At 44.3% G+C, this 13,993-nt stretch overlaps 1 protein-coding gene across 1 annotated transcript; it reads right to left on the bottom strand.

Moving 5' to 3' along the window:
- Window positions 1–176: 176 nt before the first annotated feature.
- Window positions 177–10,289, bottom strand: VPS11 (VPS11 core subunit of CORVET and HOPS complexes). Its single transcript, XM_084221552.1, has 16 exons — window positions 10,114–10,289; window positions 9,633–9,777; window positions 9,306–9,441; window positions 8,091–8,254; window positions 7,740–7,987; window positions 7,134–7,335; window positions 6,708–6,859; window positions 5,576–5,762; window positions 5,023–5,166; window positions 4,381–4,569; window positions 3,353–3,514; window positions 2,741–2,880; window positions 2,225–2,427; window positions 1,476–1,647; window positions 1,144–1,366; window positions 177–445 (listed from the first exon to the last, which is right to left on the bottom strand). The coding sequence occupies exons 1-16, from the start codon at window positions 10,269–10,271 to the stop codon at window positions 281–283; spliced, it is 2,790 nt and encodes a 929-aa protein (XP_084077678.1). The 5' UTR covers window positions 10,272–10,289; the 3' UTR covers window positions 177–280.
- Between the last annotated feature and the right edge of the window lie 3,704 nt (window positions 10,290–13,993).

A 13,993-nucleotide genomic window follows, 5' to 3' on the forward strand; every position in this document is an offset into this window, starting at 1 on the left:
CCCCGGCCCCGCCCCCACCACGTGACCGGCCGCCTCGCCCCCGCTGCCCCACCACGTGACCAGCTGCAGCGCGGGAAAGCCCCGCCCGCTCCAGAGGCCCCGCCCCGTCCCCCCGCGCCGCCGGAGCCGCCCGGCCGGGCCGGTCAGTGAGGGCCGGGGTGCGGCACTGCCCGGCCACTCTGCTTTATTGGGGGCCAAGGGATGAAGCCAAATACAAGTGGCCGAGGACACAGCGGGGGACCCCGTACAACACGAGAGGGCGTGTAGACAGGGCCTGGAGTCAGGTACTGCGCTTGGTGTGGATGAGCAGCTCCCGCTGCAGGCCAGCCTCAATCGTTGTAGCGGTCTTTCCCGGAGGCAAGTCCGTGATCAGGGTGAGCTTATTGAAGACGCCGCGACCAAAGTAGTCAGCAACGACTGAGAAGCCATCATTTGAACACTTGAGCTGCCAGACAGAAAGCAGCAGCATCAGCAAAAGCCTTCAGAGCCTCTTACTTCTCACCTCCTTCCTTTCTCCCTCTGCACTTAGAAGCCTTTGGCTTAGTGGACAGGGCAGCTCTTTGCTCAGTCCAGGCAAGGGCTGGGTGTAGCAGAAGAACCTGCTCGATTTTCCAACACTGGCCATTCCAGCTCCTGTTTCAATGCCATTTCTGAGCCATGCACCGAGGTAACGAGCAACTGAATTAAGCAGGAAGGTGCGTGCCTCAACTGCTCTAGTTTCCATGCGTGTTAACATTTTCCAGCTAATGTCCCATTCTCACACTCACCACTTAACTAATTCTTGGGGAACACAAGGTAGATGTTACATTTTGGTGCTGTCCCCATTCCAATTCACACTGTTCTTCTCCCTTTCTCCCCAGTTAGTTCTATAGAACCTGTTGACCACCTGTCACACTGATCAATAGGTCTCAAGGGTCAGGTGAGGATAGATTCTCTCTTTCACCTTCACAGAGCCAACAATGACGCTTCGTGCCCTTTACACAATGCAGTCACCCTAGGGTCTAATGCCTCGTTATCCAGGTTAACATAGCCTTGTTTACAAAATACTTTCAAGCCTTACCTGTCTCTACCAGCCTCCATTTACAGATCCATAAATGAATCTAAATTTATTTCAACTTGTTAAGATAGACAATGTTACCCTACCTGATGCTGAAACTGGTCATGCAGATCTCTCTTCTGCTCCTGGGCTCGGATCATGTCCATCACTTTGCGATTTTCTGGCATGCAAGTAGGACATTCTGAATCACTCTCAGAGTAGCTTTCAAAGCAGTGCTGGTGAAAGGAATGACCGCACAGGAAGTGGACTGAAGGGAGCTCCAATGCACTGGTGCAAATGCTACACTTGGTCTTCTGAAAAATCTTGGGACTGAGTGACAAGATGGAAAAGCATGAGAAAGACAAACTACACCTTACTAAAAGAAAACAGCAGTTCTATCCTTGAATAGGACTAGACAAGACAGCACACATTCCTGCACCTTGCTTTTAGCTCTTCAATTTCCAGGCGGATCCTTGTAGTTTCTTCTCGGTATTTCTGAATTCTCTGCTCATCCTGCTCTATCTGGCGGCTTTGCTTCTGCAGCTTGTTGACAAGATAATCCTTAATCACAGACAGGGTGGCTGTGGAGTTATGAGCCAGCGTCTGCACAACTGAGAGCAACTGAGATGTTAGTTTAAACACAAGCACAAAAACTGCAGCTACGCTTGTACTGCCAGGGCAGACTGCTTTCCTGGGACAGGCCACTTACAGGCAAAGACAGCTGGCATTCTCACAGAATTGGAAGAGCTCACTTAAAGATTCTCTTTCAGTTTGATCTCTTCCTGAAATGGGTGACTGGGAGCATGTCCGGATAACTCAGACCAAAAGGGACATAGGAAGGATCTAATAGTGGATTGGATTTTAGTTCTCCACCAAGGCTCAACAGCAGTTTCAGCACACCCTGCACTGCCCCACAATGACAGACAGAAATCATGTATGAGACATCTCACTGACACTGCAGATCTTTCTCCCTAGCTAGGGAGCTGTGACTGACACTTTTTCTCTATGGAGCAGGTTATTACTTCAAATGGTAGGCTCCAATTTCATTGATTCTTCTAATGTCTGATCTACAGAAAGCACTACAAACAAGTCTGGGTTGGAGTCTTTTGTGTTTTGTTTTTCTGCTTTTTGCTGTGCTTGGGGTTCTATGGCAGGGAAGGCTGAGGGTTGAATGTCCTATGTCATTACCAAGCAGCGGAGGCATAAGATTCTTGTTCTCGATGTGTTTCAGCACTGCAGCAATATACTCTTTGCAGTTCTCCTCCTTCCGTGCAAAGTAGCTAAGAGCTTGTTCCCAGAGACAAGCCTCTTGGTCGCCATACAACTCGCACACCTCAATCACCTTCTTGTACTGCTCATTCTGCATGTGGTAGTGCATGATCTGTTGGAAACTATGGGAGAAAGACTCATCAGCTGCAACAATCCATCTTGCCCTTTGATGTTTTACAGGGACCTCAGGTTTTCATCCAGCCATGCAATCCCCAGACTCACACAGAAGCCAAAGAAAAGTCTTTTTTTCACTCTATATAACTGCCTTGCTTCAACAGTGAGGCATTTCTGCAGAGCAATCATCTACCATGCCCATCTTGAGATGCTAAAGAGGTCACTACCATTAATAATGGTACAGACATTTATGGCTCAGAAATCGCTGCAGTGGGGGCAAGAGGGGAAGGACAGGACTCTATAGACAAAAGTAACACTCACAGTTTGCCCTGCTCATAGAGGTAGAGAACACCATCCTTGAAATTGTGCATCTGACATAAGACCAAGGCCTTATCAAAGACTGTTTTGAACCTTCCGCTCTTCAGGAGGGTGAGGGCTTCATTGTGCAACTTCTCCTTGATCTACAAAGAAGGAGGAGAGGTCAAGAAGAGGAACCCCGGCACACCCACATACACACTATTTTGCACTAAGACCTGACAATTTGGAGCTCTTTCACGCAGGTCAGTTTTGGTACTTGCTCTTTAAACCTTTTAAGCAAACAGGACATGATTTTCTCTGCCCAAACAGCCAACATCCTCACAGACCTAGGCAAGCAAGTAAAGATACTTTTGTGGGCAAGCCATCTGCTCAGAGGCTGTGTTGTCTGGAATCTGTCCTTAAATGACATACAAACAAAACAAGTTCAGCCATCCTGAAGGGAATACTCTTCCAGATACAAGGCTGCTTTACTATTTCTGTGTCATTTGTCCAGCACAGCATATGTATTGCCTCATGTTGTCAATGCCCAGCTGGAAAGGGCATTGTAGGAATACAAGTATGACTCACAGACACCAAATCTTCCCTTCAAAACACAATGCTGGAGGGAGCTCAAACCTGCTCATCTTGTTCATGTGCCCAGTTCTGCAGTCGAAGTTCCAGTAAAGTGTCATAGACACCCTGTGGAGAGTCAGCCTGCACCTCAGTCATGTGCTCCAGAAAAGCTTTCAGTTCTCGGGAATTGTTTGCAAAGACTGGGATGAACTCCTCTGAATTAGCCTGTAAAACAGTCAGAAAAAGACAAGCACCCACGTCAGTCTAAGCCACACTAGTGCTTCCTTCCTGCCATGAGGAATGTTTGTTTCCAGAGTCTCAGACAGGACAGATACAGCACAATACAGGATGCTGACAACATCAAGGATCAATCCTGAGCAATAACTTTAAGAGGTCCCCTGCCTCTAGGACTACCAGTACATCAGAACGGGGCTTCTCACAGAATCATTGAATAGTTTGGGTGGGAAGGGAACTTTAAAGGTTGTCTAGTCCAATACCTCTGCAAAGAGCTGAAACATCTTCCGTTTCACCAGGTTACTCAGGTCCACATCCAACCTCACTTGAGTGTTTCCAGGGATGGGGCCATCTACCAATTCTCTGGGCAACCTGGTTCAGTGTTTCACCAATCTCATTACAAAAAGTTCCTTCCTTCTATCTAGTCTAAATCCGCTCTCTTTTACTTTAAAATTATTACCTCTTGTAGCATCACAACAGGCCCTGTAAAAGTTTGTCCTCATCTTTCCTATAAATTGAGTACTGAAAGGCTGCAATGAGGTCTTCCTGAAGCCCTCCCTTATCCAGACTGGGCAACCCCAGCTCACTCAGCCTTTCTTCAGAGCAGGTGTGCTCCATCCCTCTGATCATTTTTATAGCCCTCCTCTGAACCCACTCCAAAAGGTCCATATCTCTTCTCTGCTAAGGGTTCCAGAGCTAGACACAGTATTTCAGGTGGGGTCTCATCTGAGCAGAGTTTATTAAGTTATAATTCTCATTATACCTAAAAGATCAGGATGGCAACACAACGTATGCAGAAGCACTCACTGCGAAGTTACTACTGGAGAGCAACAACTCTCAGTCAACACAAACCCTACCTTTTTTCCTTCTAGCATCCCAGGGCCTTCATTAACTCCCGAGGGACGGTAATCAGTGCAAAGGATCTTCAGCAATTCAGTGGTCTCATTAGGGACATGGTGCATCAGAATTTTACCATATCGCTTCATGTTACTCTCTGCCTGTTCAAAGGGCAGTTTTCCAATGTAGTGCAAAGCCTCTTGGTAGTTCTGTGAAGACAGACAACAAAACAATCACAGGACACTGGCCTCTGCTCTCCACTTTGAGCTTAGGACAGAAAGCATTGAAGACATGCTGTGAGTATGCCACAAATACCATTTGCTCTGAATTATCACCTAGTTCACTATTCCTGCTTATTTTCCTCCTCGGGGAGAAAGAGTGGATACAGCCTGCGGGAAAAATTTAGGTGAATCCCCAACTAAGCACTCTCCTTAGAGTGTTCCTCTTAAAGGACACTGTAAAAAGCCACATCAGAAAGAAAACAAGATGTTCTGATTTCCCCATCTAGTCTAACACACAAGCCAAAAGCAGAAAGGCATGGTGCTCTCATCAGCATGTTATCCTCAGCAAAGAGGTCAGTGAAATTATATTCTCACTAAAGAGGAGGCATGGGAATTGGTATTCTCCCTAGTAAGAACACACGTGCAGTTTTGTCTCCTCACCTTGATGTCCTCTAACTGGATTTTGAGGTACCATTCATGATGCTCATGCTTCTCTGCCAGGTACACAGCATGGGAGTAGTAACCAGCTTGGCGAAGTACCTTGATAGCCGTTTCCACATCAAAGTGGACCTCACTCTCACTTGTCTCCAAGAACAAGAGCAAAGAGATGGTCCCTCAGGAAAATTCTAACAGTCCAGAAGCAGTAATCATTTATGTCAGAGGAGGAAAGCATGAGCAGAGACAATCATAGTACCTCTCATGCAAGAGAAAAATCACCCATGCACAAATGAAGGAGTCTAGCCACTTCTCATTTGCTTGCCAGTTGCACTGGCAGAAGCAAGCACACTCCAGACCCAGATGGCAAACCAACCAAACTGAGAAAGTAAGAAATAGAGCTTGAAAATAAAGGAGCAAAGACCAGGGTATTGAGCGGTAAATTCATTATTCTCTCTCTCAACAGTCGCAGAAGAGGGAATTTACAATGTCACCACAGCCCCTTTTTTATTATTATGATGACATAAAAATGCAGCATGAGTCCATGTCTCCCCAATACCTTAATGAACTCTTCCAGTTTGGAGCTGTCTTTGAGTTTGGTATAGCAATTCAGCAGAAGTGTAGTGTGGTCTGCATTGGCCAGGGACTGCAGATGGAGCATCTGTAGATAAGCAGTAAGGTTGTGGATACGCTGAGCATCCAGGAATTTCCGAATAACATAAGATGGTTCTAGCTTCCCTATAGTTCTGTAAGGGAAAGAGTGACAAGGTATTGTATGCTCATCAAATCAAAATAAATTGAGAAATTAACAGCAGAACACAGAGAAGCCTTAACTTCAGCAGGTACTAACCCTCTTGGGACTACTCAGCTATGCATCAGAAGCAACAACTAGTTATGGTGTAACCCATCTGCACACACACTGATACAAAGGCCTTGATTGGGACAACCATGACAGCATACAAGGAGTTAATCTTCCCTTAAAGGTGGCAGTGAGAAGACAGATTAGGCTCTGAGCACAACAAACTGGAACAAAAGCTACATTTTCCTTCATTTTAGTCACATAACTCAAAGTCAGCTTTAAATGCTCATGCTCTAAACATGGAGCAGTTTAGCCACAGTTACTGTGACAGTTAAAACAAGTCAAGGTAAAAAGACATGCTGACTCTCACTGGATGTCAGGGACTCCAAAGCATCAGCTCCACAATAATTTACCACTTTGTGGCATTTTAAAAATTGAACATTAAGTTTTCAGTAAGCCCCAAAACAAGGCTGCTCTGAGTTCTGGTTTTAAAAAGCCCAGGATGTTTTAAAACTGAACACTGAACTGTTTGAGTACTTTACAAGAAGACTGCCATACATGGTCAAATTCCATCATCTATCTTGCACAGAGTGATCCCTTCTTTATAATGATGTCACCAGGCCCCACTCCATCCCAATGGGCCTACATTATTCATGTTAAATATGATCAAAGGGAAGAACTTTATCCTAAGGTGTACAAAGTGATTTTCAAGCAACTTGTTCAAAGACTTTTAGTCTCACTGAAATCTTTCTCTGTACACATAGAATTTTCACCTCAAGTCATACTTTTTTTTGTTTTGGACTGTTTTAATTCCTGTGCTGAAACAGAAATCAAGGCCTATGTTGCTCCTACTTGTACTACAACATCACAGCTCCACAGGACCCCCACCTACCGGATATACTGCTGGATGGCTCCATCATGGTTTCCCTTGTTATAGAGATGATCACCATACTGACGGAAAATCTCTGACAAACCATCGCTGTCCAAGTGGTGGCTCTTGGCCAGGTTAATGGCCATTTCAAATAAGTTCTTTCTGAATAGCATCTGTTAAATACATGGTAAGAGCAGTATGAGAGAAATACCACCCCACAAAACAAGCTCAAACACACCTGGAAAATAAATTGTTTCTTCATCTTAGTGCATACATGCACTTGGGCCTTTACATACCAACTGTCTTACAACACTGGCTATACCAAAAAGCTGTTTGGTCACTTGTTATGTAAATCACTTACCTGAATGGTTTACTTTTTCAGTCTGCAGAGCCAGTACAATCTTACAGACATAACGCAGAGACTAATAGTAAAACAAATTCACATGCCTCGAGTTTGGTTTGTGTATCCTTCTCCTGCAGTACATGGATCTTCCCATCTCTGGTCAGCACATAGAGAGATCCCCACTCTGCCAAGACATCCACTATGTCATCAAAGATTGAGCTGTATGCAATGAATTTGTTGCACAAGTCATAGATATTCAGGACTTGTTTGTCTGAATTCTGTGCCTCATTCCCAGCAAATTCTGACCTGGAGAGCAGAATAAAATTTTAGAAAACAAGAAGAACATAACTTCAAATCTTGGTACCTTTTCAAACTAGGGATGTATAGAAAGCAAGACAAACAGAGTTCATTCAGGCAATTAAACTAAGTGGATCCTGAGGGAAACCACCATGTATTTAGACACAAATTCCATCATCCTTTTACACTGAGAAATTCACAGGACTGGAAAAAAATCCCCCTCATTCAGCACATTTAATTGTGCTACTCTCGTAATGGAAGTTAATCAATACATGGGTCGGGATGAACCTCAACAACATCTGACAGAGTTGCAATCTGCCCCCAAGAGCAAAGCTTCACAGGGAAGAAGGAGAAGGAGAAAAAGCATGAAGCTGCGTGAGCAAAAAGAACTCATCTGTTTCAAGGAGACCTACTTTGGGGAAGTCTTTCGATCCTTGGAGACAATGATGAGGTACCCCCGATACCAGTGAACAATCAGCTTTTGTCCCTCGAAGGCAAAGCAGGGGCCACGTTCGTCTGGTTGGTAAAGGTACACACATTCATTTCCTGCCACAATGAACTGGAGATCCTGGGAGGGGTCACTGAGAGATGAACAGCGCAATCCACAACCGTGAGTGTCCAGCTCCAGGTGAGGATAGTCTTTCACTGAAAGCATATAAGACTACAGAGGAAACTCGAGGGTTTGGGGAATCCCTCTGAACTAGACTCTGAAACCAAGAGAATTTGGAAGTCAGAGTCACATTTTTTTTCAGCTAGCTTCTCACCTGGATGTTCTCTGTGGTCACCACAAACAGATGTGTTGTTTTGCCAGACTGTCGAAAAGCAAGGCCAGTAACAGGGTAATTGCCTTCATGTAGGATCTGGGTCTTACTATGCCGATCCCGAGTGATGTCTCCTTTAGTAAGTACAACACTCCCATCTGCAAAACCTGGTGAAGCAGACAGACTAAACTATTACTTATACAATACACCTGAAACTTTATCCAGCGTAAGTTAGGGAAGCTCCAGTCAGCAACACCACCATGTTCACTAGCACAGTATAAAGCAATGGGATTGCCACAGGTTCTCATGTCAAGTCAATCTTTGCCAAATCACTTCTCACTGCTCCAGTTACAGTTACAGTTCAGAGCTGCCACACCACTGCACATCGGATAGCACTGTTCAGCCAGGGTTAACTAGCTTTCCACACACAAACTTCACATGCAGATTAATTTGGTTTGTCTGTATTTTGTTTTACAAATGGCCTTTCCATACTGCAAGTGTAACTATAATTTCCAGTCCCTTGCTTATTCAAAACATACTACACACTGCAAAAAAGAACAGAGGGAGATTTTTTTCAGAGTAAAACACACAGTTTTCATAGCTTGGCAACAGCCCCAGTCTTGTAAGTTGTTCCAGGGTTGAAAGCCACCATACACACAAGGAAAGCTTTTTTGATTTTCAGGGACCAAGTCAGCTGAGATCACTTGTAATCTCACAACATTATTGCTCTTATTCTGTCGGAAGAATTAAGCAAGAAACATTATCAAGGAACGGTTAAATCCAAAAAGGGAAATTTGCTTCTTTTCTTTGAAAAAAGGTTTGCATAACAAGCTTGAAAAAGTATCTCTGTAACATTAGGTATCGCAAAACTTGCATTTTTTCCTGTACCAACAGAAGCTAAATTTAGTACAAAGTTCAATAAATACGTAGCCTTCCCAACTGCCAGGGAAAAGAGGACACCAACTAAAAATACATGCTTCTAAGTATCAAAGTTATTAGTGAAAAATATACACTCAGGCTAAATTTACGCATTTAGCTCTTGAGCTCTAGGGTAGCAAAAGATGCACAGTATCTCTGTGAGGATAATGTAACAATGGAGTGAGAAAAAAGATCATCAGGATCTTCTATGCTGGTTTTTGTATTATCTATTCATGTTCCTTACCTCTCAGTAAGGACTGTAATATTTTTCCTAAGCTATTATAGTTCAGCTTTACTTACCGATAGCCATGAAATTAAGATTCTCGTGGACAGTTAGGCAGGATACAACCGTGGGCTTGTTACCTGGTATTGCTGGAAAAATTCGGGTGCAAAGAGGATTACCACCATCTCGTTTCTCCAGGTTCCAGACTTTCACCTACAAACAACAACGATCTGGCATAAGCAAAACATGGGGTATAAGTAGGCCATGACCTGGCATCAAAATGTTATAGGACCCAGAATGAAGAAGCTACTCGAGGTAAGAAAGGGCAACTGAGATGATCACAATAGTTTTTAAGAAAGAACCGTACTACAAATGCATTTCCCTCTCTTTGTCATTTAACTTACCAAAGGATTTATACCTTCTTCATCCTCACCAATAGAAACCAGGATACTGTGCTGCTTCAGCTGGTACAGATGCGTCACCCTTAGCTTGTAAGCCTGGAAACTGCTGAGTTGAAGGGAGCGAGGCAAAAACCAAATCTGACCTTCCATATTTAGATTACAGTTAAGGCACATAAGGGGACCAGAAAAAAAAAAAAAAAAGAAAGCCCCACACCTCCAATCGTACAAGAATCTGCACGCCTTTTGCTGACTCCTGGTAGAGTTACAGCAAATACTTCTGCAGAGCAACCCCGGAGCACCAACACATCCAGCGGCGCTTTGGGGTTTTTGTTTAAACAAAGCACAGCCAAAAGCGGAAAGCTGCCGCATTTCCCAAGGCCGGAGTACCCTCCGGCCCGCGCTAGACAGCGCCCAGGACTCGCCTGCCACGCAGCCTCGGCTCGACCGAGCCCCGGGCAGGCCACAGCGCCCGGCCCCGCACAGGATATCTCCGAACACGAGGCTTCCCCGGCCCGAGTCGCAGACTGCGATGCCCGGGGGCAGCGCGAAAGGCTTCGCACCGGCTCCATCCGGCCCCGACGGCTCCCTCACCGTCTCTCTGTCGAAAAAGACGAACCGCCGCCACTGCAAGTAGGCAGCCATGTTGGGGCCAGCCCCGCGCGCCCGCCCCTCACGTGACCGGAGCCCCGGCCCTCACGTGATCAGAGCCCCGCCCCTCGGGTGGCGCAGCAGGGCGTGGGCGGGGCAGCTGCCGAGCCAAGACGCTTAAAGACTGAATTTTGAACATACACATTGGAAAAAAATCCCAGAGCCTGCTAGGAACTTAAAACTCAGAACGGTATCAGCAACCTTAAATGAGTCATTTTACAGTAATATCTTTGCACTACGGTGTAGAATATATAACCTTTTTAATTTCCCTCTCTCTAACGGGAAATAAGTAGTAGTATATACACAATAATTGTATATACAGTTAATAGTATATACAAAAAGGCTTAACCTTTAAATGTGGGTAAGAACTAATGAAATCTGGATATTTGCTGTGAGCTCAGCAATATGATTGTTTGTGTTGTCACAGATTAGGCTTCTTGGCTTAACAAAAGCAAATATATTAAAGTAAATATATTAAAAATAAAGCTATACCTTTGAATACATGTGTAAGTTAGTTTCAATGTAACCCCAGCAAACCAGAACACATTCGGCATTTATGTACCTATGCAGTACTTAATTTCACTGCAACTGTACACTTCTACTGCTCCAGTGCCCCAGGCACTGCTCAAAGCAGGACCTTGTTTACAATCTGAAGTACTTAAGTTACTGTTATGGTAAATTCCATACGAATCTTTTGGTAAATTGTTTCACTTAAGCTATCAATTAAGTGCTGTTAAAACTTTATGCATAAACCACTGGCCAAGTACAGGGCCTAGCTGAGCAGGGGGGTTGACTCTGAACCCTGTGACTCCACTTATCTATTCCTATCCTTACTCTTTTGGCCCTCCTCCCCCAGCCCCCATGTCGGTAATTTTGGGTTTAGACTGGGCGTAGCTTGCTTTAACACTGCGTGCTGTAACCATCTAGGCCACAGCAGAGAGAACCTTGTCACTGAACTTTGCCCTGCTTTCACTTTTACATTAAACCTGCTCTCGCCAACTCCTTTGCTAGTGATTTTTAAAGCATCTTTAAAAGACTCTTACCAACCACCAGAACCACAGCACATACAATGTCTTCTGCAGCACGAACAGCCAGCAAGGTAGAAGTCAGGATGACTCCTGATGAAAGACATGAGGACACAGCCCCAGCAGTGCTCTTCTGGCCCCTTGCAGAAATTCTCATCGTCAAAGAAGCAGCTAACTTGGCACTGCAACCAGATGCCACGCAGAGCCTTCTAGTCTCGACGAGACAAGACTGTGGAGCATTCAACCCTGGAAAAAACAGCTGCCGTGTGGAGGGTCTGTGCAGAAAAAGGATGTCCTCTCACAGACATAGGAGAGCACTTTTCCTTTCATTGTGAGCCTCCTTTTCTTGAGGCTTCTCTCCAAAGGTTGTTGCATCCAATGCAGACCTTGAGTCTCTATATGGACACCAGCATGTTTTTTCACTCAGCAGAGTTAAATAAAAAAAAAAAAAAAAAAAAAAAAAACAGAACAAATGGGAGTTCCAGGGAGCTTTTATTGAGTTTAATTAACAAAATCAAGATTTTTCCATTCATCATTTTTGCACTCACAACTCATGAAGCTCTTCACAAGTCAGTGCTGCAACACATACAAAGCCAGAGAGAACACATTCTCAACAAAATCTGAGCTCCACTGGAGAGTTTGCCAATTGCCAATTTAACAGAAAGCCAATTTTCCCCTCCCTCCCTTGACTGTTTTGAAGGACTAGACCATATTGTTTGCTGGTCACCAGTTAGAATAGCAACCCCTTGTCTAGGGTCTACTGGATCATGACACTCCACTTGAATTGCAAATTTTTTTTTTCTTGAAATAAAAGTTCCAGTTTCTTTCAATAAGGGGAACAGTGACTATTTTCTTCTCCTGACAACCCTTCCCCAAAATTACTGGTTAAAATACAGCAAGGCTGTATCTTAATAAAGACATCCCTACTTCCCTCCCCCCACCCCCCCCCTCCACTCCTTCCTAATTTGTCTACAGCAGAATTTAACAATGCTTCCACACAGAGGCATTTTAGCAATGCAGTGATGAACTGAGCAAAGCCTACAGGATAATCGGCCAAAGCCTTCTTGTGAAGTTCAGATGCATGCTCTTTGGTCCAGAGACCTGGCTGATTACAAAGATAAACTGTGATTTGAAAAAGATGGACCAGAAGTTCACAGCAAGCAGAAACCTCCCTGCAGGGACTACAGTTGCCCAGCCTCTACTATGGCAGCTCTACTGCTGGAGTCTCTGGGAACAAAATTAACTTTGTTCTCAGGAAGTAATGACCAGCAGCTCCAGCAACATTATGAAGTTCAGCATCAGGGCAAGAACCACCACAACAGCAGCTCAAGAGATGTGGCATGACAGCTCTGTAACCTCTCTTACAGAAACTGAGGCAAGACAGCCATCTGTTCAGGTATGTGTCCTATCAGTCATTTGTAAAGAAAAAAGTGTTTGAAGCATTTTTAAATCCTTGGAGCAGACACCCTCCCCCCCATCCCAAATAAAAATAAACAGAAGATCAGAATGAGATGATTTGATACCACCATACAACACAACATGAATTCATGTTGAGCTTCCCTGATCTTACCCACAAAAACAGTCACAGAGGGCAAGGAAAGATGCTCCCATCTCATTCTGGAAATTGAAACATGTATTTGAGACCAACCCACCCCCCTCCCTTTGGGAAAAGGCCTCCAGCAGCTACAGTGCCCACCTGACAGTGGACACCCAGAGACTGGCCTATAGGTTCTCTCAAGTGGCTGAAGATTTCTTCTTCGCAGCCACCTCATCCAGTTGTGAAGCTCCATTTCAGAGACTCAAAGAGTGACACTTTCAGGCTTCCAACAAAAAAAAGGAATGCAGAACACATCAGGTCCTCATTCTCATCAACTCTGTCAGAGAAAGTATTTGACCTAGGGCTCATCACTGAAGGTTCTGACTAATCCATCTGTAAAGGCTGATAACCAGCAAAAACTGGAGCTCACAAGAAATCTCAGGAAGCCAAGATTTATACACACTCCTTACTCTTCAGTAGGGAACAAAACTACCAAGAAAACCCCAAACCAAAATAACTGAAAACAAGTAAAAGCCCTGAACAAACAAACAAAAAAGGGAAGAAAATAACAAAACAAATTAAAAAAAAAAAACCCAAACAAAAATGAAACAAACCCCCCCCAAAAAAATAAAAACAAAACAAAAACCCCCCAAAACAAACAAACAAACAAAAAACACACCAAAAACCCCAAACAAACAAACAACAACCAAAAAAAAAAAAAAAAACAACTAGGATTATCCTAGTCTTCTGGAGCATCTTTCCATTTGCAAGATCACATCTGTTTGAGATAGCCTACTCACACCAAAAATAGGCTGCTTCTTCCTTGACAAGAAGCCACCTAAAAATGGTGCCCCCGATAGTTTAGGTAAGTGCCATTCCTCAATGAGAGGCCAATTTTAAAGTAATACTTTCAAAAGTTCTGTGCTTCAAGAGGGACCATCAATGCATGGCACCAGGCTAACCTACCACAAATCCATGCAGAGCACACACACCAGACTTGACATCGCTATCCTGTTCTTGTTACATGTGCATGCCCTGGTGAGATATTTACATTTTCATGTCTTTGTTGCATTAAAATGATCCCTCTTCTGTCTGGAAAATCATAAGCTGGCTGCAGTACAGGAGCAAGATTTTACTTTTGGTCAAAGTTACCA

Source organism: Fringilla coelebs (assembly GCF_963513975.1).
Source record: "Fringilla coelebs genome assembly, chromosome: 25".
Classification (NCBI taxonomy): domain Eukaryota; kingdom Metazoa; phylum Chordata; class Aves; order Passeriformes; family Fringillidae; genus Fringilla; species Fringilla coelebs.